Source organism: Ciconia boyciana, chromosome 13 (assembly GCF_034638445.1).
Source record: "Ciconia boyciana chromosome 13, ASM3463844v1, whole genome shotgun sequence".
Classification (NCBI taxonomy): Eukaryota; Metazoa; Chordata; class Aves; order Ciconiiformes; family Ciconiidae; genus Ciconia; species Ciconia boyciana.
Genome location: NC_132946.1, coordinates 4,923,902 through 4,951,597, shown reverse-complemented (window position 1 = coordinate 4,951,597; position 27,696 = coordinate 4,923,902). Strand labels below are relative to the sequence as shown.

At 44.9% G+C, this 27,696-nt stretch overlaps 1 protein-coding gene across 4 annotated transcripts in view; it reads left to right on the top strand.

Annotated features, from left to right (window-relative positions):
• SDK1 (sidekick cell adhesion molecule 1) overlaps positions 1–26,216 on the top strand; it is a 427,429-nt gene extending 401,213 nt beyond the window's left edge. For 3 of the 4 annotated variants that reach the window (XM_072878276.1, XM_072878277.1, XM_072878278.1), the window contains 5 exons: positions 7,862–8,026; positions 10,667–10,804; positions 12,787–12,907; positions 13,130–13,259; positions 20,020–26,216. In XM_072878276.1, the coding sequence (XP_072734377.1) occupies positions 7,862–8,026; positions 10,667–10,804; positions 12,787–12,907; positions 13,130–13,259; positions 20,020–20,292 (827 nt within the window). In that variant the 3' untranslated portion in view covers positions 20,293–26,216. Of the gene's footprint in view, positions 1–1,307; positions 1,376–7,861; positions 8,027–10,666; positions 10,805–12,786; positions 12,908–13,129; positions 13,260–20,019 lie in introns of those variants that run through there. The other variant, XM_072878279.1, reaches the window with a different exon arrangement.
• Positions 26,217–27,696: the final 1,480 nt, after the last annotated feature.

The following is a 27,696-nucleotide window of genomic DNA, read 5'->3' as shown; positions in this document are numbered from 1 at the left end:
TTAATAATTAAAACTCACTTAAATTCTTACAGCACCTTTCATGTGCAAGGACCAATAAGTACTTGCAAACTGTATTTTAAGGACCACAGATAGAGATCTGTCCTCCTCTGCAGCAGAACACAGCAGATAATTACTATTTCCCTGTTAATAACAGGGCCAGGACTTTAGCACCACTTATGCACCGCTTTCCCCATTTGTACTGCAGGGCGGGCGTTGCGGGGGGAAACGAATCCCCCCATCACGACAGTTTTTCTTGGTGCTTTCCCAGAGCTCCTTTGCTTCTGGGATTTGCATCTTACTGAAGCCGCTCTCTGCTTTTTCCAGAATATTTCCCCAGTTGGACACTGTCATTTTAACAGTAGGCATATGCTCCAGCCTGTTCACAGCCTCTCCCAGCTTGCTACCCCTTGCAAATTCAGTAAGTGCACGCTTTCTGGTAACCAAGACATTAACAAAAACCAGTGAATGCTGCCAGACCCCTGTGTAATCTCACTCGATAATTTCCCTCCGCTCTGACAGTGCATGTTGATAACCATTCACCGAGTACAGTTTTCCAGACGGTGATGCATCTACCAGATTCTTGTTTCACGTAGGCCGTGTTTGAATGTCACAATGTCAAAAGCTTTGCTGAAGTCGGGATAGATGATGTCTGCTCTTTCTCCTCTATTGACAAGGTCTGCTACCCTGTCACAGAACAAAATTAGACATGATTTATACTTGACATATCCACATTGGCTGCTTGTTCTTTCTTTTTTTACTTCTAGGTGCTTGCACATTGCTTGATTATATATTGATTAAATGAACGCTTATCTGTTTGAATATATAAAGGATCCTAACTGTTTCTTGTACGTGTCTTGAACGTAAGGTTGCATTTAAAACCAATGATTTTAATTACCTTTAACCAGACCAGTAACAAAATCATTGCCTGCATTTCTGTGGTCATCACTGAAGATGCAGATTTCCATACTTGCACCTGATAGACTTTGCTCTGTAGAGAGGCTCTGCCGTGACCCTAAAATTTCTTCCTAATTTCTGTCATTTACTTGACAATTGTTTTCAAAGCAAAGTGAAGGAAAATGTGTACCTTCTCAAAGCACTGGAGTTTCCCAGAGCGATCAAGAATTTTTTTTTTTAATTAGAGGCGTGACACCGCTGTGATTCTATTTCCCTTATATCACCTTATTGATTTCTGCCCTTATTTCTTCATAGGTAGAAAATACCCTGTCTTATTTGAACAGCATTGTTTAGGTAGCAAGTTAAATTGAAACTGTTTGTTGAAGTTGACTTACCAGCTTATGCTTCCCCAGACAGGGTTTTTTGAGTAAGAGCATTTTAGAGGGAAACCTGCAGCCACGTACAGATTGTCTGCAAGCTGGAAATTCAACTCATGTGAGTGGTGACATTGCAAACTCATCCGATGTTCCTGGGCTTGTCTCACTGTTGGACGTGAACGAACAGTTTACAGTTCATGGCTAAGGATGTAGGATTTGTGGCCCACTCTTTTTGAGGAGGAAGAAAATAGCTCCTCCAAGGCAGGTCTGAGCTGCATTAACCCTGGGTCACTTCTGCTGGCCCCACTCCACTGATCCTGGAAACACACAGAAGAGGTCTTATTCTCCTGCTCTTGCAACCTGACTGTTGAGGCATTTAATTCCTCTTCAGATTATTTTAATCCTGTTCATGCTGCTGTAGCAAATGAACTAGGCATTTGTATGCTGGATTCTCATCCTTCGTTCTGGTTGCAGCTGTAGGAAGCGTGAAATGTGATCCAGGAGAGGAGACAGACTAATTGGAACGTTTGCTTCTTTCACCCAAGCGTCAGCTTCCTTTCTGTGCCGCTTTTCTTCCTCATCTCTGCACGGAGGAGTTTGAATTCTGAATTACGAGCTTAACAAAAGCAGGGAACTAATTCCTCCTGTCAGGGCTGGTCATTCAGAGCAGCTTCTCTTTTAATATAAATCTAAGAATTTGCTTCTGCACGTTGATTTATATGGGTAGTAGAGTGTGGATTGGAGCAACCTTTGTTTTTAAGGAGTTGTTGTCCAAGAGAAGAGCAGTTGACTTGTGCCCTTCACATAAAATCAAGGAAGGAAAAGATATATTTGTCCTTCTGAGATCAAAAAAGGGGCATTGAACAGACAGATGAAAAGCTTTAGCTTGTTGCCAATATTTAAATGCAATACCACTACCTTAGTGTTTCACATCTCAAGTGTCATCTATTATAGGCCTCATTACCCCAAACGTTAAATGCTGTATCATCTCATTTTCCCTGCTGTAGCTCCCTGCCAAGACTCTGCCATCAGAGTAGGAGGGTGGCTTTCTGTCAGAAATGGCAAGCCCTACCCCCTTTTGTCACTTCCCTCTGAATTTTTCAGTGCCCTGCTGTGTCTCCCAGGGCTCCGGCTGCCCTGCTGGGTTTAGCAATGGTGGCAGCAGGCAGCTGAGATTGTTCATTTGATCTCCCCATTTCTCTCCCCGATTTATGGAAGGTGACCAGGCTGACTACCTCCTCTGCATTTTGAATATACTCAGACACAGGGATGGAGCAGGCGAACCAATATTTTTTCCAGAGTGATCTGTGCTAGAGGAAGACATTACAGAAACAGAAGAGTTTTTCTTTTCCTTCAACTTCTCTGTCCCCGGAGAAATGGCTTCCAGTTTAGCTCCTTGTGCATTACAAGAAATGCAATTAAGCAGCCTCTGTCACTGCCATCGTAAGCGCTCTCTAGACATCAACTAGGCTGGCTAAGGAACGGGTATTAGATCATGTCCTCGGTTTTTACGTATAGAGGAAAAGACAGAAATGGCACAACGATGTTAAGGTTCCCAGTGCTGCCGGAGAAGCTGGTTTCACCCCTCTGTTCCCAACCCCATGCCATATCCAAGGCTTCTCTCTCTGGACTGTGCTTTAGTGGGCAGGCACGTGGCCGGTGAAGTACCAAGCAGTCTCACACACAGACTTGCCTTCCCAATTATCCCCTATCTACAAAGCAGGTGGTTTTGCATAACGGCCTAGGGATCCACGCTGCCAGGAGTGCAAGCGGATACATAACTGCCAAGCATGACACCGTCATGCATGTATTTGCCTCCTGCAGTCATCCCGAGCTGCAGGGCAGCCATGTAGGTGTTCAGTCACTATGCTTCCATGGCTTGTGTCACCTCAGGAAAAGCCACCGACCCAGGACAAGCCGATATAGATTTCTTCTTCTGCTTCCTCTCCCCATGGTGTGTTTTGGGTCTTGTTTGGTTGCTTTTCCCAAGCAGGGGATGACTTAAGCCCAGTGGGAGAGAATTGCATCTTAACATGCTTCCAATAATAAAATTTCTAGCACTCCGGCTGGCATGAACAGGCCGGTTAAACGTCAGATCAGCCACAAATCATGGGCCTAGGACATAGGTAAGTCAGGAAAGTGTTTTCTTTTGCTCCCCCAGAGGATTAGTTCCATGAAGGCAGCAGACGTTTCGGGGAAGAACCCACCTACTTGGAGCGGGGATTGTCCTTCCCAGAAATGCTGGTTTTTACTTCCCACACCCCGAGGGCAGATCTCACTTTAGTTTCCTTTCTGGTGTCTTGAGTAATGTTTTTATGTTTTCTTCCTTTTCTATTTATTTTTAAACAAATGAGGGAGTGCAGTGTCAAACATGGACACAAACCAGCAGAAGTCAGTAAATTCAAAGTGAAGGGTGCAGCTGCATTGCCGGCATCTGCCATGGGGCCTTTGGTTCGCTTCTGCTCGTGAACGACATGCTGAGGCTGACAGTTTGTCAGCCTTCACTTCCCATTCTTGTCCTTTTGCTAGTTTGCATGATAATCCAGCCCTTTGCCTCTGACAAATACATCCACGTTTTAATTTTGTCCTCTTAGGAGGAACACTACCTGCATTCAGCCGCTCCTTAACTCTCAGCTGCTTCTCCCCTCATAAACCTCCTAATGTGCAATTAGGAGAAAGTTTTACAGCACAGCTCTCCTCTTACTCCAAGAGCGGAAAGCTGGTGTTTAAGACCCGAATAACTTGACAGCTTTCCATCTCCCCAGCAGCAGCCCGGCAGTTGTTTGTTAGTGGCCTGAGTTAGCAGAGCCGGGAGCCTTCTTTACTGACGGGCGGTTTTACTCAGCGCGGAGACCCCGATGAATTGCCTGTGAAGCCAGGCTGGCCAGTGGGTGCTGGGCATGGCTGCAACCTGCAGCGCTGCTCCTCGCTGACGCAGGACGGCCGGCGCCCGGCCCGGGAGGGCGGCTGGGGCAGGCTGGACATCCTGTTAGGTCAGAGGTGGTTGCACCTTCCCCTGTTATTCAGATCTTCTCCCCATGCACGTGCCTCGCTCCCAAATTGGATGGAGGAGTCAAGGCTGGGAGACGAAGATCAAATCTCATGTCAGCAGGAAATAAGGCTGGGACAGGGTCTGGCGAAGCGTTGATAGAAACAAGAAGCAAAGAAAAAATTTTTTTTTTGAGGAGCCCTCCCTTTTCCATCACACGTTTAGGCCTCTCTTAAGAGGCCGAGTGCCCAGTGAAAGGCAATGCGAAACGAAGAAAGGGACAGCTGTTGTTGAAGGAAAAGCATTTGCGAGCAGTGCGAGTCCGTCCCCGCTGCCGGCTGTGCTGCCTCTCTCGGGCCATCGACGGGCGCTGGCTGAGCCTTGCACCTCTTTGTGGGAGTCCAGTGTTGCAAACTTTGCTTTTCTCAGTGGTTTCTATGAGTTAATACCCAGTTGATATCCCAACCGCGGCACATGCATCTTTCGTCCCTAAACTGAGTGGAAAATACTGTGTATGGCGTACTAATGATTTTCTACTGAACTTAAAGGCCAATCTTTGCTATCACAAGTGACCTTCTAATGAATTCTCTTTCAGCTGAACTTCTAACATTTAGAGCAAACCTAGTTTTGAGGGATGGGGGAAGAGATGCAGTGAATGAATTTACAAGTGTGTGTTCAATATTTAATCTCCAAGTTCACCACTGAAATAAATGCTTTTTTAGTTTGGATATATCTGATTATGATCTCTGTCTACAAAGAGGGGCCTGAATATTCAAGATGGAGATATGATAAATTAATTGGGGCTCTGGAATTAAAAATCTTGTTGGCCAGGGCTTGGGAAGCCACAGACTAGCCTGTGCATAGCATTGGCTTGGGGTCAGCAGTGGAGGAGACGTAAGGATGTCCCCCCTTCCAGGCTGCCACTGTGCAGACTTCTGACCACTGTAGCTGCATCAGCACCTCTCTGGGATCCCAAGGATCACACGCTGGGTCCCATCTTGGCCAAGCCCTGTTTCCTACCCCAGGAAAAAAAAGTTTGGGCAAAGATTCTTTCAATGAATGAAAGGGGAGTTGGCCAGAGAAGATATGGCCACCAGCCAGAGCATCTCTGAGTCCCTGTGAGACAGGAATCCCTCTGAAGAAACATCCACCAGCAGCCTTTGCTGCCCCACACCATCACAACCATAGCCAAGGGGACAGAGAGGTGGAAATGCAATGTTGACTTTTCAAGGGTAGTTTTCCCAACTTCCTGCAAGCTTTAGAGTGCTTAAATTTACACTTCTTGGTCTGTTGGATATTCCGCGCTGTGCACCCTGATACGTTTGAGAAAATGAGTGAGAAAGTGTGTGCGTGAACGGTTGTGTTTGTTGCAGTGAGCGTTGAACATTCATTTTTATTGTTGCCTCTTCTTCCCCCATTTAAGTGGCTTTCAATGCAAACAAATTGCTTTTCAGACAATTCACAATGGGCTCAAATTCTCTTATTGCTGTTTACAAATGTGTTTATGAAAGCTCAGGCAATTCTAGCAATTATGGCAATATTTTATAGTCTGAGATGCATCTTCCTAGTATTGGTGGTTGCAACAATCTGACTTTGAAAATGCATCCCTCACTCCACCCTCTTCCGAGAAACTAAATCCCAAGCTCCCTTTTTATTACATTGTAAGTTTACGTGGTAGAAATAATCTAGCCTTCTATTGCCCTTTAAAAGGGAAGTCAATATTTTATCTCTTGTTTTATAGCCATTGTAATATCCAACTAATACATAACAATGGTACATTATGATAACTTCATTATACTCTGATCATGCTGGTGAATAATGTATTGGTCTGAATTTTAAGCATGACAGAAAAATTACCTATTTTTATTGTTCTTTGGTATTTCTCAAATGTAGCTGGAACAATAACATTTCAGCCTGCTTTTTGCATCCACTGAGACTGCCAATCCTCATGATCAGAAAAGACGTAGTTTGGGGGTTGTTAGTCATTGTGTGTGTTGCTAGATGTGCAGCACGGTACAAATTACCGAGCCAATATTTACCGATGCCAAAGTTAAAACATTCACATGGAAATGCACCTGCAGTGTTAATCAATCCATCTCTGCTGCTATTCCCTGTTGCACAGAAGTCGGCTAAGGGCCAAATTTTGCTCCCTTACACCAGCACCATTCTGGAATCACTGCGGTGACTCCAATTAGTTTACACTCAGGTAAATGCCAAGCAAATGAGAACAGGTTCCTGCCTTACGTTGCGGCAGCGGAACAAGTTGCTGAGGGTAGTGCTGCTGGCTCCTGCTTTATGGTTACCTTGATAACACCTCAAGCTACAGGAGTCATGCTGATGCTTGAAACTCACAGTGCAGAGGACTTTCTTTCAAAGCAGGCGGCTCCTGTGCTGGAGTCGTATCTATGGAGAGGTTATCGTCGTATTCCTATTGCTGTGGGACATGCAGAGAAAAATAGACGTTGCTCGAACAGCTTTGATAACTCAAAATAAAAGCCCAATGGGATACGTGTGAGGTCAGATCTGTAAGAGCTACGCTGGCTTAGGCTAGCTGAGAGTTTGGCCCCATGCACAGACAGCAACTCCGTTCTGTCAGCAAAAGTGCTGGGCACCAATTGTTACTGAAAAACAGTCCGTTTAGATTAATGTTTGATTCCTGCACTCAAAATTATTGACTGACATTTTAAATTATAGTTGGTTTTGTTCTTACTGGTAACAGCATCCATCTTGTTGAAAGTTCTTTCCATTGTAGTCAAGTGAATATAAGATTACAGGTATGGATCAGGGACCAGAACGGTGCCTGGTCAGGATGCGCATCAGGATCAATGTCAGCATGGCTGTTGAGAACTGAGGTTACCCTACTGAAATACTCTCATCAAGATGGCATTCTGCTTCTAACATCTTTGAGAGGTTTATAATACAAACAAAAACTCATTCCTGTTTAAAAATGCATGGCACAGAAGTGCAGTGCCGGCTGTCTCGCTTTGCGGGCCGTGCCACGCTGTGGGCCAGCGCATGCGAAGGACATATCACTATTGATATTGTGAAGCAGGCAGCACTCCAGTGACACCAGTCCAGCAGGCACCAGTTCATGCAAGGCCACAGTACTTCCCGCCAAGACCCAAATCTTACGTGAGGCTGCAAAGCCTAGCCTACGCACTTCGATAGTGAAGTCAGTTTTGCAATGTAAAAAGCAGGCAAAACCTGTGCGATTAGGACTCATTAATGTAGCAGGTTGCTTTGGGTTTACTTGCTCTGTCAAATAACAGGCATGCTGACGGGGTGACCTTACCTGATGAGGAGGGACCCAGATGGCTGGCAGCTGCTCTAGCCAGCTCAGGTCACTGTGGGTGCTGCTGCAGATTTTAGAGGAGATCTCCTTCCATCTGGGCTATTATAAGACCCCATCATGAATAAATGCCTTTACAGATGGGGTCTTGCAGGGCATTCTGACGTTTGCGTGTATCACTGAGCAGCCTTCAGGTAAGCGTGTCCACTGCCTGTGGTTGAAACGCACAATTAATGACAATTTTTTTCAATGAGCAGAAGGAAGTGCCAAGTCGCACAGTTCATGCCATTTCTCTCCTTGCTGCTTTCCTAGATGAAGGACTGTGGGACATGTTTGTGAAGGACATCCCTCGCAGTGCTACCTCCTACACAGTCGGCCTGGACAAACTCAAACAGGGTGTGACCTATGAATTTCGGGTGGTGGCTGTCAATGAATTTGGCTATGGAGAACCAAGCGTTCCCTCTGTGGCAGTATCAGGTAATCACGGGTTTTTTAAAATATCTTTTCCAATGGAATTTCTTGGGGTTGGGGGGGGAAGAGGGGAAAAAAAAACCAACCCAGATTCCCTGGTCGCAACAAATAATCAAGGGCAGCTTATTTTCACTTGTTTTAGAATAAAACCAGAGTAATATAGTGGTGAATCAAGGCTTGTTATTACAGTATGCTTTCTTCTCAGGAGGAAAAATGCGCGTGTGCCATTTTTAAGTTTGACAAAGAGCCTTCTCAGGAATTTCATGAGTGTTTATATGTAAGATCTCTTGCTCTAAGACTAATTTACATAGTTAGTGTAACACTAACTGATTTGTTTAAAAACCACTAATTTGTTTGCTTTCTCTCCTTTCCTAGTCTGTTGTTTTGTTTACTCTGCTTCCTTCTTTTTTTCCCAGGGTTCTCTGATAAACATTTTCTGTGGTATTTTGTGTTTAGCTCTCAAAAATATAAAAGTGGGGTTTCACAACATAATTTCTGGTATCCTCTGCGCTGGCAGTTCCAGCACGGTGCGATGCCTCCAGCCCGCCTTCATCAGAACAGCTCGTTGGTGATGCTCTCGGGCTCTTCCCACCCTCCCTGCTCTCTTGTGCTTATTCCCAGTTAACAGGGCTATGGCCTAAACATGCTTCCAAAATCCCTTTGAGCAGCCCAGCACTCTGGTTTTCTGAAGGAACTTCAATACCTCGAAAGCAAGTTCCACTCAGCTTGCCTCATCTGGCTAGCTCGAGGTCAGTGGCCTGTTGTAAAGTGGGAGAGCTTGCCCTCGTGAAAGCTTTGCTCGGGTCTCCTCTTACCCTTGCAGAGGCAGCTGTACTCCAGGTTGCTTTTAAGCAATAGGTTTCATCCTTGCTGTGTCAGCAAAGACAGACAAGAGGAATAAAAGAACCTGATAAAAGTGGCTTTGTGATTCAAAATTCTGGAGAGTCCTGAGAACCTGGCAGGGCTCCAGTATCTGGAGTGGCTTTTATCTCTTTGCTCCTCCAGTGAAAAGCATAAACACCATTCAACAGTTACCCAGCAGGCAGGAGTAGTAAATGCTGCTATCGCCATCACGGCTGCGTTTGTCCGTACACAATTAACCACTTAGCCTGAGAGAGCTGTCTATGGATTCAGTGTGAGTGCTACCCTTGCTTTTCTCCTTCAGGACAAGGGCATAGACAACTCACTTCAAACACTGAGGGTCAGTGTTTTTCCTATCTGTGGTTTCACAGAGGCTATAACACAATGTAAGGGGTCAGCAATCATGTCAGTCTTTCCTTTCCTGGAAGACATTATTCCGCTGAAGCTGGGCATGCAGCTCCTTGTGATGCTTTTTATAAATAAACCGTTTGTTTGTAAGTTCTCCACTTGAACAGAACTATTTAATTCACCTCCTTTTGATGCTTCAGTGTTCATCTTAAATTGCTGCATGAAAGTAAGAGGTTTCCGTTGAGATTCACAGTCGTAAAAGTACACAGCATTTTAGGCTGGCCACTTCAGCTAGCACAGGGAGGTATAAATTGCACTGAATCTGCTCAGCCCAGCATGGCTTGTGCAGTTTGCCTTTAGGACTTTATTGGCCTGGACTGGCCTCCTAGCAAAGAAAGATCGTGGCTGCTTTTCACTGCTGCAGAATACCCAGTGATCTGGAACAAATCTGAGCTCATATCATCAGGCTTACAACAGACTCGTGTTTAGATCTAGGGCTCAGGACAGGCGGGGAAAGAGAGTGCCTGGGTTCAGTGATAGTGAGGAGTTGAAGTTGGTCTCCTGGCCTCGCCCGTTCCTGCCAGGTGTTCTTCTACCTTATGGACTACAGGGAAATTACCTACAACTGCTGGCTGTGCTCCAGCGGTAGCATTTTTTCACAAACCTGAGGGATGCTGACAAAGAGAATATCACCACAAGAAAATAACAATACTTATTACTTGAAACCAAGACTGGCAAGATAACTTGAGAAAGGGGAAGTTAGTATCCTTTTGCATCTCTAATTGAGGTCAAATGGGGTGAAATTACTTGAGATCGCATGAAATCCAGGGAACTTAATTGATACCTATGTGCTGCACATCAGGCTTGGCTAAGCTGGCAGAGAAACGGTATAGAGTAGCAGTGAATGTTGGAAGTTAGAATTAATGGAGGTACTGAAAGACACTGAACCAAGCGTACTTTGTTCCCTGGCACTAGCTGTATTTTTCAAAGAACCACTGAGCAGCATTTTGGCGGGACAAGCCTCTTAAAAAGTGGAATAATCGTGGGTCGTGACAGATATATTAGTGGTTCCTTTGACCCAGGGAGTACTAAGCATACCACAGTACTCAAGAAATGTGGGTGTGCGGAGCTGTGGGAAGAAACCTTCCTCTCTTCACTTGATGGTAACTTCTTCTGAGCTAAGGGATTCTGGAGCGCTGCTCTGGGTGTGTGAAAGATGCTTGCGGAGATGTTGGAGCTGTGATACGCTCCTGTTCTGTTTGCCATCTTAGAAGTGTCAGCAAGCCCCTTGCAAGTCTGACTGCAGAGTAGACTATGTTACCTCCTTTGAACACCTCTCTCTCCTGAACACTATTACACATGCATCATTGACTGTGGGGAAGAAGAGAACATTTGGAAGGAGCATAAAGAGGAATTATTTGGTTTTTGCTCTTTCAGCACAAACAGAAGCCCCTTTCTACGAGGAGTGGTGGTTTCTGCTGGTGATGGCTCTCTCAAGTCTGATCCTCATCCTCCTGGTGGTGTTTGCATTGGTCCTGCACGGCCAGAGCAAGAAGTACAAGAACTGCAGCACAGGTAAGACATGGGCTCCGTGCTGTGCACACACTCTCAAGAGCTGCGGGAATTAGAAATGTCTTCCCTTTGAACCCCTGATTTAATGAGCGTGGACTGTCCTTATAGCTGTTTTGTTTGGTTGAAGACTCAGATTATTTTGCTGTTTGGTTTGGTAGAAATGGCTTTTGCCCATAGCCATACTGGGCAAAGGGTACCTGATCTTACCAGGTTTTGGATGCTAACCAGCCATGGGCTTGGAAAGGACAGCATCTGGAAGTGCCAGGGACTGTAGCAAAAGCCAAGGAGTCTGGGTCAAATGCTTGGCAGAAGACCACAAAAAAGGAATGAGCTGAGACTTCATTTAGCTTTGTCATCATTCCCTGATAGATGAGGAGAAGGAGGAAGATTCTGCTTTTCCATGGCTATACCCAATGCAAATATTCTAAGTCTGTATGTGTGAGGACTATACCACAACTCCTTTATATTAAATAGAGTGCCCTGCATCTCACATTCATTCCCTAAGCCAAGCTGCAGTTGCTGGGCTGGGGGCCAAGCAGCTAGGAGGTGTCTTGGTTATCTGGACCTGTTAGACTTTAACGCATAACGAGCATCAAGCTTTGAATTTTTCTTTAGTTACGATTTTTACCACTCTCCCTTCTGAAAGGAAACAGGAGCTACCTGCTCTATAACTAGGAATGTTAAAATAGTCCTCTTTCAAAACGCCTAGTTCTTGAGCTCTGAATATCATTTTTACCTTTTCTTTTCCTGACATGATAAAGTCCTGGAAGGGTTGTTCACATGCGTATTTCTCTGATAGCCTCCTCCACCTCCAGCAAGAAATCGCCCTGATGCCTGGAGGAGCCAAAAAGGCACATTAATGAGTAGGATCAGGTGGATGGGTCTTTGCGCTACCTGTTCTTAGGCATTAACGTAATGAAGGAGTCTTCCAGGCAGTATTTAGTAATTCAGTCCCAAAGTGAAGATCTTTTCTTTCTTTATAATTCACTTCTAACAAGTTTTAGAGAATCAGATTTCAGTCCCATGAGATATAAGACGTTTGAATACCATGGCATTTTACCGAGCTAATACTATTACATATTTGTATGCATAGCTCATAGGAAATCTCTCATCATCTTAGTTTTGCTCTGTGTTTGGGGGACAGACGTGAGAAGACAGGTCTGACCTGCACTGTCAGATATCAGTGTTCACACTGAGTCTTAATGCAGCACTGGAATTGAAGCTGAGGATAAAGTACCTGTCTGCTGCAAAGTGGCAATGTGCAACCGGCCCTTCTCCCCGGAACATGAGCTGAGCTCACACCTTTGGGATTACAAAGAATGAGCATGGGAGAGAATAAGCTCTTGCTATATTTGATCACAAGAAATAATACACTTTGCTGTATTTTCCCTCTTCTGTCAGTCCCCTGTCCTTTCCCCTACCTTACATTGTCCAGTGATTTCTCACATCTATATCTTATCCTCATTACAGCTCTGACATCGTTTTCCCATTTGCTATCCACTTACCCTTTCTCTTGCTTTCTTTCCTGCCTTTTTTTTTTCCTCCTTTTCCTCTTTTTCTGCCTTTCCTAGTTTTACTTTCTCTTGCTTTGCTTCAGTCAGCATGAATGGGATTCACAACACTTGATTTAGGACATCTTCGATGGCCACCTGAATTAGTCACCTGGTTTCTATTTATAGTCAAAAGACAAGAATAAGCACTTTTGGAGCACAGTTCATTTGCGCTATTTTAGATACTTACCTCTGAATGAAATACATCCATCCACGACTCCTCCTTTCCCCTCTTTTGGCTCCTTCTGCCAGTTCACACTCCTGAAGCTCCTCTCCTCCACTCTGATTGTTCTCATTTGCCAGTAAGAAAGGTAAAGAGATTTTCAAGTAATTAATGATGTCATAAAACACAAAGAAGGAAAAGTTAGCTCTTACAGTTGTATTTGGAGGAAAAGTGCCTTTGTTTTAGCTGAATCTTTCGTTGCCTGGCTCCAGGTAAAACCATCTCCAATGTGGAAGAGTCGGTCACCCTGGATAACGGAGGCTTCACTGCTCTAGAGCTCAACAGCAGACACCTGAACATCAAGAGCACCTTCTCAAAGAAGAATGGAACCAGGTAAGAAGCTGGGAACACCACGCTCTTGGAAATGGCTTTTTATCTAGCTTCAAGCAACTGTTAAGTAGGCAAAGGGGAGAGACCATTGTCTGGAGGATGTATGGAGGACTTTAATGCCCAAGTCACTGCCCTAGGCTGTGATGCCAGCTTCTAAGTATGATTTAATTGCATCATTTCAGAGAAATGACAACATCCCATACACTCACCCTTTACGTTTCCTAGGTCTCCTCCTCGCCCAAGCCCAGGGGGGCTGCACTACTCTGATGAGGATATCTGCAACAAGTACAATGGAGCTGTGCTGACCGAGGGCTTGGGCCTGAACGAGAAGCCCTTAGAAGTGTCGGAGTCGGAGGTAAGGGTTCCCTTTGCCTTGCCAAATGTTGCCCAGTCACTGCAGACATTAACTTCCCCGCTGAATCCTGGCAAGTCTTTGAAGTCCCAATCCCATACCTGCATTATACTGTTTTGTCATTGTTTGTCTGTCTTGGGGACTTTAAAATGTCCCATTCATTAGGCTGTTCACATCTTAAAATTAAAATGTCAAAAGAAAAAATTACAAACAGAACCCAGCCACAGCAGATTCCAGACCTGGCCTTGGTAAATATTCACGGTTTTCTAGTGTTATGTAGAAAGGCAAGTGCAAGCAGTCAGCCAGTGTGCGCTGGCCTCTCTGGTAAGGAGTTGCACATCCCCTTCTGCCTGCGGGCTGCAAACTTGGAGCACTTTTGAGAAAATGCATATATGCTGCAAAATGACCAGCTGGCTAGTTATCTAGGTGAGGTTGAAGGTGGGACACACTTTGGATTGTTGCACTGACTGAAGTATGGGATGTGGTTTGAAGTTTCCACAGTGCCTTTTTTAGACAGCTACAGCGAACACCAAGATTTGGAAGAGTCACCTTGAGTGGTGACAACTGCTGCCTCTGTTACAGAGGGAGTAAGTGGGGAATGAGTAACCTGCCAGGGAGCACACGGCCATGGCTGTGAGAGACCGGCATTCAGGTTTCTGAACACCCCAGCCCGCAGCCTTAGCCTAACTCAAGAGGAGCCTTCTGCTCGAGTTGCCTTTAGACTCTGTTCTCCAAGGAAGGTTGGTGTATGCCGGCATTATCCATCTGGCAGTGCTCCATCTTATGTCTTATATCCTCTTTAAGAAGAAAGAAAGTGCTTGTGGTCTGTGAAAGTCCAACAGTGGCCAGGGGTGAATAGACAGACTTCAAAGGATATCCAGAAAGGTAAATCTGTCTCTAAAAGCCTATGTTGTCAGCTGAGATCCTGATGAATCTGAACTGACAGCGCAAGAAGCGAGCAGTGGGCCAAACCACTCCAAACCTGACCCTTCTAGCAAGAATAAATCAAGAGCAGCAAGTAGTGAAAGAAGATGACAGTTTTCATCTGTAGCTTTTCTGCACCTGCAGCTACAGCTGCTTTTCCTGGCTACCTAGCTCTCACCTCCTTTTAATTACCACGGACAGCTTGCTGCTTTGTGCTGCCCGGTGACCGACCCGTCATGCAGGCAGCTTTCCTTGGTGTAGCTCAAGCTGCTGTCTCTATGCAATGCACAAGCGTTACCCTCCAGATTAAACCCATAGTGCTTTGGTCATGTCACTGTAACAACCCAGCATTAAACCTGTCATTAAAACAGTTTGCTGAGCATGATCATGAATTTAGCAGTGGCACCTTTTGACATTAATTTCAATGCCCCACGTGGTATTTCCTGGTAACGCGCAAAATTCTGCTTGCACGGTGTCATTTCTGCCTTCTATATGCACTGTTTGTACAACATAGAAGAAAGTGATTTTTGGTTTTTTTCTCAGGCTGTTATTAATATTATTTATTTACTGTGTATTGCAGTTGAGCCTGAAGGTCTCAATTGAGATTCTAGTGTTTTTGTGAATCTGTGTGTGCATGTGAGTATGTGAACAAAATATGCCTCCTGTTTTTCCTTGGGGCTTAGATATGCAGCCCTTCTGTATAATGTCTTTGATGCCTGGGTTTTTTTGTGGTGGGGAGTGCTTTTAGGCATGAAATGTTAATACGCTCCCAGTAGAGGTAGCAATAGGAGATGCTGCCTTTTGATCAGCCTGAAAATGCTGTTTATGTTGGCTGGTACAGACAGGAGGTGAAGGTGGGTTGGGGCAGAGGTGGGTATAGATGTTTGACCACTCTCTTTTCAAGTATTCCTGTACCTATTAGCTCTCCCCATTTGTCTTTTCTTTTTGTTTCTATTCTCAAAGGAGATCTTAACAGACAAGCTCTGTTTTCCAAGAATTTCAGAATTTCCATCTCTCTTAGCAGGCAGGAATGTTTCCCATTATATGAAGAGTTCAAGATACCATTTTATATAAGAGCTCTACACAGATTTGGTCCTCTGCAGCGAAGAGGGTCCTGATGCTGTTTTCCTCTAATACATCTTTGTGTGGATCTCAAATTCCACTTAATACAATGCATGTAAGGGTAGGCAGGGCCAAAACCTGTGCTTTTGCTTTCAACCTGCATGTCATCTTGTTGCTGCTTAGTCTTACCCCTGTTGCCTGAGGTGTCAAGATTTTATATGGAAAAGAAGGAAGCTCACTGGCTTCAAGTCTCATGGGGTTTACTGAACATGAAGCATTCTGCAAGAAACTCTCGGGCTGACTGACTGCCCTTACAACACAGCTGCCTGGGAGCCTTCCTCCGGGCTCCCTCCTGCTGAGGAGAGCAAGAGAGAAACAAAGAAAATTAAGCAGACCAAGCAGTACTCTTACGTTACGCTTAAGTAAATGGTTAACTTCTTCCATGTCGTGAAAGCCAAACACCAGTACTGTTAATGAGGTTAAAGTAGTTTAATTGGCAGGTACGGAGCAAGAGAGTGCTAAGAGTGTAATTTCTAAATGATTAATAATAATAGGCTTTTAGATAATGAGTCAAGTGGACAAGGCTCTGGACAGCTAATCTGAAGAAATTTGGTGTTCACCATGTACAGAAATTTGATGATATATCTGCGATGTCATCCAGCCACAGAGCAGCAGTTTTACAGGAGGGGAGGGGAGGGTGGGGGGGGTGTGTGTGTGTTCTCACGTGTCCTTGTGGTCTCCGAAAAACTGTTTTCAGGAGATAATATTCTCACAGATTGCGCATGTTATCAGTCAGTGCTGAACGCTGGCGATGCTCTGGTCTCCCCAGCTGCTCTCTGCCATCTAACTGACTTTTGCTTTCTCAGCTCTGTAGGAAGATATTATAAATTTGCTCTTAACACTTCATAGGGAATATGGTTTAACTTGTTTCCAATAAAGTTCTCCAATGATTTTGACAAGTTGGGCACCATGTGGAAACCAGCTGCAGGTGACACATTAAATAAGCAAGGGTTCCCGTGTCTGGAGAAATCTTTTTGCATACTGGGTTACCTTGTCTCTTTTACAGCATATTCATTTCATGGCAACCAAAAGAAACTGCTGCCATCTACGTATTTAGAAATAATCTTATAAAGTTGTTTCTTATGCAGTCACTTCAGGAAAAAAAAAAAAAAAAGGATGATTGGAACTCTTTTCAAATTTCCCATTGACTAAGCTAGCCAACTCTGGTCACTGACTTGCGACTGAACTGCACTTGTGCATTTTGTGCTATCAATAAAATACTTAAATAGCCTCTCATTTTCTGTATTTGTTGTTTCATAGGCATCCATGCCCCTTTGGTTGACAGTCTGTAATGTCACTGCACACCCAATCACGCCCCAGCCTATGGAGGTTTCCAAGGTAACAAAGCCACAGTCGCAGGGAAGGGAGAAAACCGAAAACAAAGTAAAAAGCCCTGCAGCATTTCTATTTACTCAATAGTTTAAAAACGACTAAAAAGTAATCCTCTAGTATAAGCTGTCTGTATTGTCATGCAATACAGGTTTGTCCTGCTACTCCTTGATTTGCATCAGGGCAGAGAGGGATGTGGGACGGCAATTTAGAGAATTCCTTGCTGGTAAGGGTGGTTATGTGCTTATTAGTACCTTGTTCAGAGCAGACCTTAGAAGATGCTTTAGAAACATGGACAGAATAGTCAGTTCCTGCCTATTCTGAAGGAAACACAAAGAAAACACATTGTATTGACGCTAACAAGTAGATTATCCTTTCCAGCATCAGTGCTTATGATGGAGAAAGGCTGAAGTTAGTGCAGCGATATATGTTTTGTGAAAGTCGCTTCTGAAAGGCACTGGCCTTATTTACATAGACTGAGTGTTCTTTTTCAGTTGGTATTATGGACTCATTAGTGGACAGATTATCAGAAGGTGGTATTGTTTTAAATTCCCTCTTTCTGTTCATGGCAAGTCCAAGTGACACTGTATTTCAAATGGCAGCAGCCCATCTAAAAGTGTTCCCAGTTTCTCCTCTTTATTATGTTTACTTCTGGCAATCTCGAAAGAACTTGGCTTAGGTACAGAAATTAGTTTTGTGGGTGAGTATTTTTTTGCTAGTGATGGACAGAAATCAAGTGGCTGCATCAATATTACTATACCTATCAAGTCATGTGTCAGTCTTCTGGATACAGCTTCTTCTCAGCATTTCTTCTTAGAGCTTCCAGCCTTTTAGTTGTCTTTATGTTTCTGTGTGTCTGTGGGGACATCAGGAAGACCAGTAAGGAGCCACTAGAAGTTCGTGGCTTTTTCTCTCCTTATGCTTATGACACCGCAACTCAGCTGTGATCCATCTGTTCAGCAGGGGCTTGTTTCTCTGGGGGGTGGCTGAGCGTGGCTGAGTCAGTAAGTGATGGCGGATTGGGAAAGGAGTCAGAAGACACGGCAAGGGCAGTGCCTTTGATGGAAGGAGCACATCCATGATAGCTAGAGGAGTTCACACCTTCAGGTGCTGCTTCTGGTGAGTGATCCGTAACCATCGGCCTCTGCTCAGGGTGTAAAGACTTTTGTTCTGGATGCCCACATCATCCCCCAGCTTCCCAGGCACTTTTTACCTTAACATTAGACGATGGAGCTGCAGCAGAATGTTTGGAGGTGTAGGCTGGTGCACAGTGCAACACCTTGATTCTTGATAAGAACAGAGGAAACCTGGGTTTGGGGATCTTTTGGTCTGCAGGTAAAGTTGGCTGCTTCTGCAGCTGAGGACCAGCCTGCCTGAGCTATTGCTGCCTGCTGCCGCGCTCTGCCATGCCGCCACATCTGCACTCATCAGAGGCACTCTGGTTGGAGCCCCGTACAAAAATAGACAGGGCAGTGCTGGCAGGATGTTCCCTGCAGCCGTGCCAAGGCTCCGGGGCTGCTCTCTGCACCCACTGGCTGTGAAGGGGTCCAAACCTGGGGATTTTCCAGGCATGCCGCAAAAACCAGCCGTTCAGGAAGGTCTTTGGAGGGTGTTGGCTTCCTGAGGCTGGCAGCTGGTGCAAAGGAGCATTTTTTTGGGAGACAGACCTGCTGAGTTCCTTCTGGAATAATTATTAGAAGCTGATAGGGTTTTGTTGTAATATTAATTATGTGTCAAGGCACCTGAAGCTTTGCATTCTTAAAATAACCAAACAGTATGTAATTCTGAAAGAGCCAAAGCATGGTTAACGAGGGAAGGGAAATTTTACAAAGCTGTAAAGAGCTGCTTTGCTCAGACTTTTGGAAAACTCTGGGAAAAATTTCTCAGCCCTGTCCATCATCCTCTGTGCTGGAAAATGGGCACAAAATAGTATTGAAGCAGCTATCTAAGCAAAGAAGTGGGATGATGGATGCGGTGCCCTTTTCAAACGATGGTTCGCAAGGCATTTGAGGATTGTTCTTCAGAGACCATTAAAAAGGAGCTTTAGAGGAGAGACTAGTTGTGTGGCAGACAGGATCAAGAAGGATGTGTGTTTGCTGTGTGGTGTCATAGATCAGAACGATACCAACCTTTTGAAACTAATTGCAGCAACTAACAGTTACGAGCTGCACTTACCCGTCTCTCTCCGGTATGTCTTAGGCAGCTACTACTTTGATAGTTAATTGCCTTTAGAATCGGCTATGCAGATTATCGGGAGGGGAAAAAAGGAATAACAGCTTTTGCATGCTCGAACCGGAGATTCTGAGAGAAGGCATGAGGTATGGAAATGACTGGGTAAATGTTTGCGTGCTGTATGGGATGTGGCTGTTATTGGTGGGAACATTAGTGGGAACAGAAGGAAAATGTGCGCTTGGATACTGTGACCAAGGCTTTGCCATGGTCTCTGTACTCGGAGGAGATGTATGAGCCCTCTGTGATTCCTCCAGCTGCATCACAGCAGCAGTACTTCAGAGGAGGGGCAGATGCACAAAGCTTATCTGGTTACATCTCAATAGAGCTCCCGCTCGATATTGATATGAGCTTTGAAGCTATCCAGCCACCGTGCATAAATGTTTCAAGGGGTAAGATCCGCTCTGAACACAGGGTTGTGCCTGAGCCATCCCAGGAAAGCAACCCCTCCTGCCTGGCAGTTCCTCTTTTCCAGATTTTCCATTCTCTTTCTTCTGTCGCCGCTGGTTGTGCGCCTTGTACCACCAATAATGAGCTGGAACATACAGATAGAGTTGTTTGTCTGGAAAAAAAAAAAAAAAAAAGTGATTTTGCTTAATTCCCTTTCAGCAATATAACTAATTTTCAATACTTAACGGGGCTTGCAATCCAAATCCAGCATACTACGCAGGTGGCCTGGTCTGACCACCACAAACAGCAGCACATCTGGCTAATTTCAGTGCGTTTGCATGGAAGACATTCTTTCTGTCCTTGCATCAGAAGGGAGATTCTCAATTGTAATTGCAATCTTTTTGATTATGTGATTGAAAGCTGTTGGTTTCCCTATGACGTCTCTACACTTCCCTGCATCTTGTGTCAAAATAGGAACTCCTAGCTCCCGCCGCAGCGTTCTGCAGTGATTTCTCTGCATCTCTTATCGCCAGCGTTCGTCGGGGGACTCTCCCTCTAGCAGCAAAGCCTGGCTAAACCAGAGCACAGTGCTTTTCTACAGTCCAGCATGTATTACACTTGGACTACAAACCATCCTACCCTAAAATTACAGCTTTTGTCAGCTGGTGATATTAAACTTATCTCTAATTTCTTTTAGAGTGGAACAGGCTAAATCACAGATGCTAATGACTGATTTTTTATTTTTTTATTTTTTTCCCTCATGCTCCAGGCCACTGACTCGGATTATGAAGACGAGTTGCCAAAGCACTCCTTTGTGAACCATTACATGAGTGACCCCACGTATTACAACTCATGGAAGCGGCAGCAGAAAGGGGTGAAGCACCCGGCATCCTATAGATATGAGGAGTGTGCCGCCAGCGAGACAGAACCCTATTTCCAGACTGTTATCACGACACAGAGCTCAGGAGGGGTGTACACCCCAACGGGACAGCCCACGCCCGGCTCCCGGACTCCAGTGACAGGGTTCTCCTCCTTCGTCTGAGACGGGGCTGGAGGATACAGCCGAACCGCCAGCGGCACTCGGAGGGACCCATCGCAGTGACTGTGTGTGTGTGCGTGACCGGTGCGGCGAACTGTGGGTAACTTCTCTATCAGGGTAGAAACAGATGGGAACGCGAATGAGGCTGGGTTTTTTTTTTTTTCTGAAGACAATCAACTCTAAAAATATGGAGCTGAACTAGCTGAACCTTTGTTAAAAAAAAAAAAAAAAAAGGAATTCTGAGAAGTGATGATTTTAACCACTTGTGAATAGTAGGGGTTTTTTAACCGCTTTTTGTAACACTGCTTCAGGAAGCAGCTCCCATGCCCTTCTCTTCCCTCTTTCTTTCTCTCCCCTCCTCCTGTCCCCCCATTCCCAAACAAGGAGGTGAATTCCCTAGATGCAATGAGTGACTTTGTGATGTGATTTGAAGAGAAAACATAAAACCTCCCAGGCTCCTTTTTCTTCCTTTTTCTTCCTTTTTCTCTACTCATTTTCTTTTTTTTTTTTTTCCCGTTTTAATTTTTTCCTGTCATCAAGGTCAAGTAGGAAAACATAGAAAAGGGACAAATTTTTATGTGAAAAGCAGACACCTCCCCTCTCCTCATTGCTGCTCCCCACATTAGGAGCACTGGCTGATCAACTTAGGCTCAGATGTGTCACTCTGCTCTAGGCTCACTCCTGGTGTATTTATACTGAATTACTGACCTGCTTTTCTTTCTTGTTCAAATGGGCCCTGCTGCCTTCTTTAAATATTCCAACTCCAGGGCCTTTAGAAGAGGAGATGGCTCAAAAGAGCACTGTAGACAGCAGTGGGTGAAGTAAGTGGGAAGAATTCAGATGCAAGGTCAGTTTATTTTTGGTGTGGCTCTCATCCTCCTTCGTGGACTGCATGTGCCGTTTGAATTGGTCATTTTTTAAAAGTCAAAGGACACAACCCAGCAAGCCAGAGGAATCTTTCAATTAAGATTGCAGTGACAAGCTAGAGAGTCTGCTAATTGATGAGGGTTTTGATCATCAAAGTTATCCTGCCCTGTCAATAGAAGTTGAGCATCCTTTCTCGCCCAGACTCTGCAGTGCTGCTTACTGGTCTGTAAAAAAAGTACACGGTAGCTGGGTTTGTTTGATTTTATTTTTTTAGTATAAAGGCATGTCACACAGACAGGGTGAGTTTTGGTGTCCACGGGTGCCTTTTATTGATTCTTCAGCTTCGTATCTGGGAGAAGCAACAAAGTGTCTCCAAACGAAGCTAACCAGGTTTTTCAAGCATTAGGGTCATCAATTACCTTGTGCACGTTTACAGGCTGCTTTGTGCACTTGAAGCTACAGCCTTTGGAAAGAAGAGAGGGGATTTTTAGTTTATTTTCCATTCTTTTGTATAGCTCCCTTTTTGTTTTCTTCTTTTCTGTCCTTTTCCTGATTCTGTCATGTTTAGCAGCAAGTTGTTTGCTCACAAGGAGGTCGTCAGGGGTTTAAAGAATCCAAGTCCAGCCCTTGGACCCAGCAACAGTCCTGAATCACCAGACTTTTTACTGCAAGAGTTTGAAAGGTGGATTTAGAAGTAGGCGAGTCCTTGCCACTCCAGTGTCTGGCGTTTCCTCCCAGGTGGATGTAGGTCAGCCTGGAAAATTGGTATCCTGCTGCTTGCTAACGTCCCGTCAGGGCACGTGTGGGCACGGTTATTATTGCAAATTCTCCCTGTCCTCTCTGGAGGGACGCGGGACAGCTGTGGCACTGGGTGATGGTGTCTTCAAGGCAGGTTGTTGAAACCAACCTGGCGTTGATTACGGTGGCTGCCTGTTCCTGCCCATGGGTGCTGGTTAGAAGTAGCCTGGTGGCACCTCACCTGAACAGGAGAGGTCCAAGGGCAAGCTCAGCCCTGCTGTCACCTTTCTTCTTGGACAGGGCAAATGATCTCAGAACTGCTTTTACTCTTTGGCGCTGCCTCTGAGCACTGCTGCTCTTGGTGCATACAGATTCTGGATAGCTTTGGCACTGGATTGCTGTTCCTCTCCAAAGGCTCCAGAAAGAAAAAGTTCAAAACCAAAAACTCCAGTGGGTGTGTTTAAGGGCTTTTGAGTTTGGGATAATGATCCACAGCTCATTAGATGGCGAGGGATGTGCAAAGACATGAGCTTGAGCCAAAACCCTGTGAGCCATCCCCCTCTCTGCACCTGGATAGGATGTGTGTGGGATGGAGAAGAGGCTCCAAAGAGGATGACGTGGAGCTTACTGTGAAGAGGAATGCAAAGCAAACAAAAAACCCACTGCCTTCTGTGCACTTTGACTGTTCTCTTAAGCCATATGGACTTTGCTTTAATTACTGAACTGACAAAAATTTGTTTGCAGTCTGAGTTTTTTGTTTCTTAGACAAAATTATCTACGTGACTTTCTGATTTGTTTTCTTTCTCCTTTGTTATATTTCCTGCATCAGATTACGTATTTTAAACACCTTGGTTTATATACATGTGACATAGCAATGCAATTGCTGTTGGAATTTTAATGGCGCTTATCCAACAGGTATGAGAGGTAGTGCTACAGGAGGAGCCGTTCAAGGACCACTAAGGATTTAGGGATGTAGATCAGTAGAAAGTAGATCAAACACCGAAGAGCTTGCTCCATAGGAAAGCGTACTGCGAGTAGCTCCGTATCTCCTGAATATTGCCAGATCTGAACTGGTGTAAGGTGCAGTTACTCCCTGAGGCTGATCTGATACCACATTGAGCAAAAAAGCAAGGAAACCGTGGGACATTGTGGCCACTGCTCCACTGAAGGACAACATGGGGAGCAGCAGGATCTATACAAAGCGAGGAGAAGAGTCTAGTCCTTTTTTCTCAGAGCTGTCTACAACTAAAAAGCCTGAGCTTGCTGAGGGTCTGCTGAGTTGGTTGTATGGCCCTTTTCTTCTGACTGCTGCCAAAATAACAGGTTAGGTGTGATTCCTTTAGGACTTGTTGATCTGAACAAAGGTATTTCTGTTCCATTCCAGTCTACACTATTGTCACTCTCTGTTTTGGTTTTTTTTAGGAGTTGGCTTTTCTTACATGTGGGTTTATCTTACTTAGGCAATTGCGCAGCGTGGAAGTGCATTGCCCTGCTCACCCCTAAGATGAGCGTAGGATATCTGTTCTGCTGCCCAGGATCCTGTATAGCTACATGCATGATGCCTGTGCCTTCTTGTTAGCATGCTGTACTTGTAAAATAAGATTAATGGGTAGGTTTTATTTACCTCAGATATCAGGCAAATTGTTCTATCTGGAATGAAACACTCCATCAGTTAGCAAGAAAGCTCTCTTTCATAGCTGTAATCTTTGGGAATCACAGCCTTGAAATAAGACTTTTAAACATTAGTTGTCATGTTACAATAACTTCACCCATCAAACCCACTTCTGTTTCCATCTTCCTGTTTAGAACAGTGTTGAAAAATGAAGGCTTATATTTAAAATGCCTTCTTAGGATATTTTATTTGTATTTATTTATTTACTTTCCCATGTTTCTCAGGTCTCTTGGTGGCTGTTACTAAAAAATAAAAACAGCGTCATGAAATGACCAAGGGAGACATTTCAGGGAACGGTTAAATAGGAGCTCATTTTTCATGCAATAGCCACGGAAATATCCAATTTCCTGCAGGAAAAAAGTGCCCAAGTCTTCACCCCCCTCCCAGGGCTGAGATGACACCAGCCACCACCATCAGCGATGCTCCCGGCACTCCCAACGGCACCGAACCTCAGGTTGTCCCTATCATAAATCACGTGCGAAAGCGCACGTAAGTGACAGAGCTGTGCTGTTCCAGCCCACTCTCCATGGAGCGTTTTATCCCCAAAAGTCTCCATCACACATGGTGTGTCCCCCACCCTTGCTGGTGCACGACCAGTGCTGCTCGGGTGCGAGCGGCAGCGGTGAGAGGGGACAGGAGAGGGCACTGTTTTACCTTCATCAGTGACAGTCTCTTTTTTCCCCACCCTGGGAGTCACCCGTGTGAAACCCCTCCGTGGGGAGGGCAGGGAGAAGCGAGAGCACAGAGAGCAAAGAGTTTCGACAGCATTTACTAAAGGAATCACACTGCGGCCAGCGATCCACTTTTGGAAGCAGTTGGCATTACTGGAGAGAAGAAAAAAAACCATACAGAAAAAGAAACTAATCCATTACCCAAAAGGATTATTTTTTTTTCCTCTTCATTTTGAGTGTTGAAGCCAGTGAAGCTTTGCAGATGGGCCAAGATCTCATTTTTCCTGCTTATAGCCAGGTCTCTGCCAGAAGCTGCTGTAGCAATTGTTTAGAATAAATATCCAAGTCTGTCTTGACATGGGGATACATTTATTATCCTTGTCATTGCTTCCCTCAAGAAATCCATTGGGTCATCCAAAGATTATCCTATCTGCTCTCCAAAAAGGGAGGAGAGCGAGCTGTTTATACATACAGAGCACTGGTGTCTTCTCCCACTTACTGTTTTCAGATAAGCAGGGCAACTTGTTTTAGAAAAATCCTTTTAGAAAAGGAATTTATTGGGAAACTTCAAAAGAAAAAAAAAAAACCACCAAAAAAGACCCACAAGAAAGATAACCTTTGGCAGGGCCATTAGAAATCTTGAAGTCCTAGAAAGCTGTGACATGTAAGACTGAATATGATCCCAAGACCTCCTATCTTCAGTGATCTCCTTTATCAATAGCAGCCAGAAGGACACATGCAATGAGGGGTTACATTTGGAGAGGAAAAGCCATCACAGAACAGTTTCTAGATGGGCAGGTTGTACTGCAAACAGCTTCATTCAACCTGGAGTTCCTGCTAGTTCAACCACATTTCTTAGGTTGTTTTTATAGGTTTTTGCCAGCATGTATGGAGTCCGTATATCATCATGGCGTTACTAGAGGTCACATGGGGAGACGTATGTTGCTGTGGCGTTTACACAAAGCCACATGCATGACGATGTGGTTGTACAGTATCCATTGAAACCTCCTTATGGAAAGCCACCCTTGAATGGGGAGCACATTCACCCCAAGACTGAACATGTTGGGCTGGGCACGGGCCTTAAATGGCTCTACCTGACAAGTCCCTTCAGTTCTTTGTATTTCTATATTCCGTTTCTTCTCCTCCACATCTCCACCCCCAGCCCTCCCAGACAAATCAAGTTGGCTTGCACTTTGTGAAGGTGTACAGTTTGCCGCCCCCGGTAGTAGAGAGCCACAACCGATAAGCACACACGTGACACATGGGACAGGTGAGATACGTTGGAACAAGGAGTGAAATACCACTGGGACTTGAGATTCAGGCTCTGACTAAGAATTTTATCTTCTCAAAGCTGCCACCTGCCCATTTTAAATGGCCCTGGAGCCTCAAGACTTGGCAGGAAATTCATTATTTTGATGCTGTTTGATCACTGTGCACTTTCTTGGGGCTTGAATCGCTGGATATAGAGACTGGAATGGGGTTACAGAACTTTATATCAAAGTATTTTCCCATTTATGTCTGATTCTCTAGATGTAGGAATGCAACCTTTCTGCTAACGCGACGTGGTGGTGTTCTGCAGGTGGGGCACCTGGGAGGTGCCACCAGCGCTCCCCCCTGGGTGTCGTTAAGCTCCTGGGCAGTGCTGGGATCTGTAACGGTGCAGTGGGAGCTTTTGGGTAGCAGAAAGATGCAAGGAGATGGTATTATGGTGAGTTTGTAGCTGGTCACTTTGCCACTCTTGGGATGGAGTCCGTCCTCTGGTTTGGTATCTGCCATCAGTTTAGGGGCAGGACCACCTTACACAGCTGTGTTTGAGTTACCCTTCGGTGTACTACGGTTATCGGATCGTTGCTTTTACTTCAGTGTCTCCTTGGGGATTTGCCCTGGATTTTTGTTCCACACCTCTTGTTAGCCTCACCTTCACCACTCCACTATTTTATATGAGAAAGTTACTTCTTCTTTTGCAAACTCGCTTCTAATTAAAAGAACCCTTTTTGAAACGTGTGTGTCCTTGGTACATTTATTTTGGGGAGGGGAAAAAATATTTTCCAGCCTCTTCTGTTATTTTTGGCTTGAAGAAGTTCCTGGGTGCCTTGCCAGCATGCTCACGAGTTAACAGCTCAGGATGGTGAAAACGTAACACGGGCTGAAATTCCTCGCTGTTAGTTCTGGACTGTAAAATCTTATAATCCCCCGCTGCTTTTCAGCTAAAATGACATTCTCAAATAGTTTCCACCCAAAATTTGATCAGCCTTAAATATTTTGTTATTTTGTGGTGATAAACTTCCTCCAGATCCTTAATATGGGCGAGTCGAAACCAATTCAGAAATGGAAACCCATGGGGCCACCATTTTGTACGCCTTCGTCCCCTCGCAAAAATAATATTTGTCCTCCTCTGCAGCATTGTAGCAGCTGTTAATCGGTTCCCACAAAGGTGCTCGTGTTGGGGAGGTTGGCCCAGATCCCAGGTGGTGGGAATCAGGGCAGCTCTCTTATTCCAGGGTGGTTGTTGGTTCTTTTCACCAGCTGAGCATCTGGCCTAGAGAAGTTAACTAAACAAAGTCAGGTCAGCTACAGCTCTGGCGGGAGAAATGAGGGTGAGAAATCAATGTTTTCCAAGTGGGAGAGGGGGGGAAAAAAAAAGTCAAACTGCTAAGGAAAGAACTCATATTCTCCTGCTCCTGAAAGGGATATTATAAATAATGCAGTGTTGTATAAATACAGGCAGCCCTCTGCAGCTGGTAGCTTGTAATAACCCAGAGGTATCAATGTACCCATTTTGAAGATCCTCACGCTGTAGAATTTTGTGAACGAGACGTTATTCTGCAAAATTGCCATAAGATGCAGAAGTGCTTTTTTGAGGTCATTCGGCTCCAAAGTGTATCGTCCTCCCACTTCCAGCCCTTGCTCTTCTCAGGACACGTTTCCTCCGCACGTGTTTTTATGGTTCGGAGTGGAGCACGGACATAAACACGGGAGTGGATGGGAAATCTGCCACGGCATTTGCAGCCTAAACAATACCAGAGAAAACAGATTGGCTTCCCGCCCTGCCCTGAACAGCACAAGCAATGGCTTGACTGAATCGAGTAATCTGGGCTTTCATTACTGACCCTTTTCCTGCTATTTGTCTCATTTGTTTCCTCTTCTTCCCCCTGCGTTTTTGCTCCAGGGTTATTTATTTTTCTCTTTGCTCCTTTTATTTTCATTTTTTTTTAAGCCTGGCTCTTGTTTGTTTTTTTTTTTCCTCCTCCTCTTGCCTCGCCAATTATTTTCATTTCAAACCTGCATTTCCCACAAAATCAAAAGGAACTTTATCTGAACACACATTTTTGTTGGGTTTTCATTCACTTCCACTGTGCTCCAAGAAAAGGAGTCCTTTTGCTTTGCTTTCTTGTTTCCTTGGAAATGCAGGGCACGTCCCTCCAAGCCAAGGAAACGTGGCCGCTGTCTTCCGAGGCT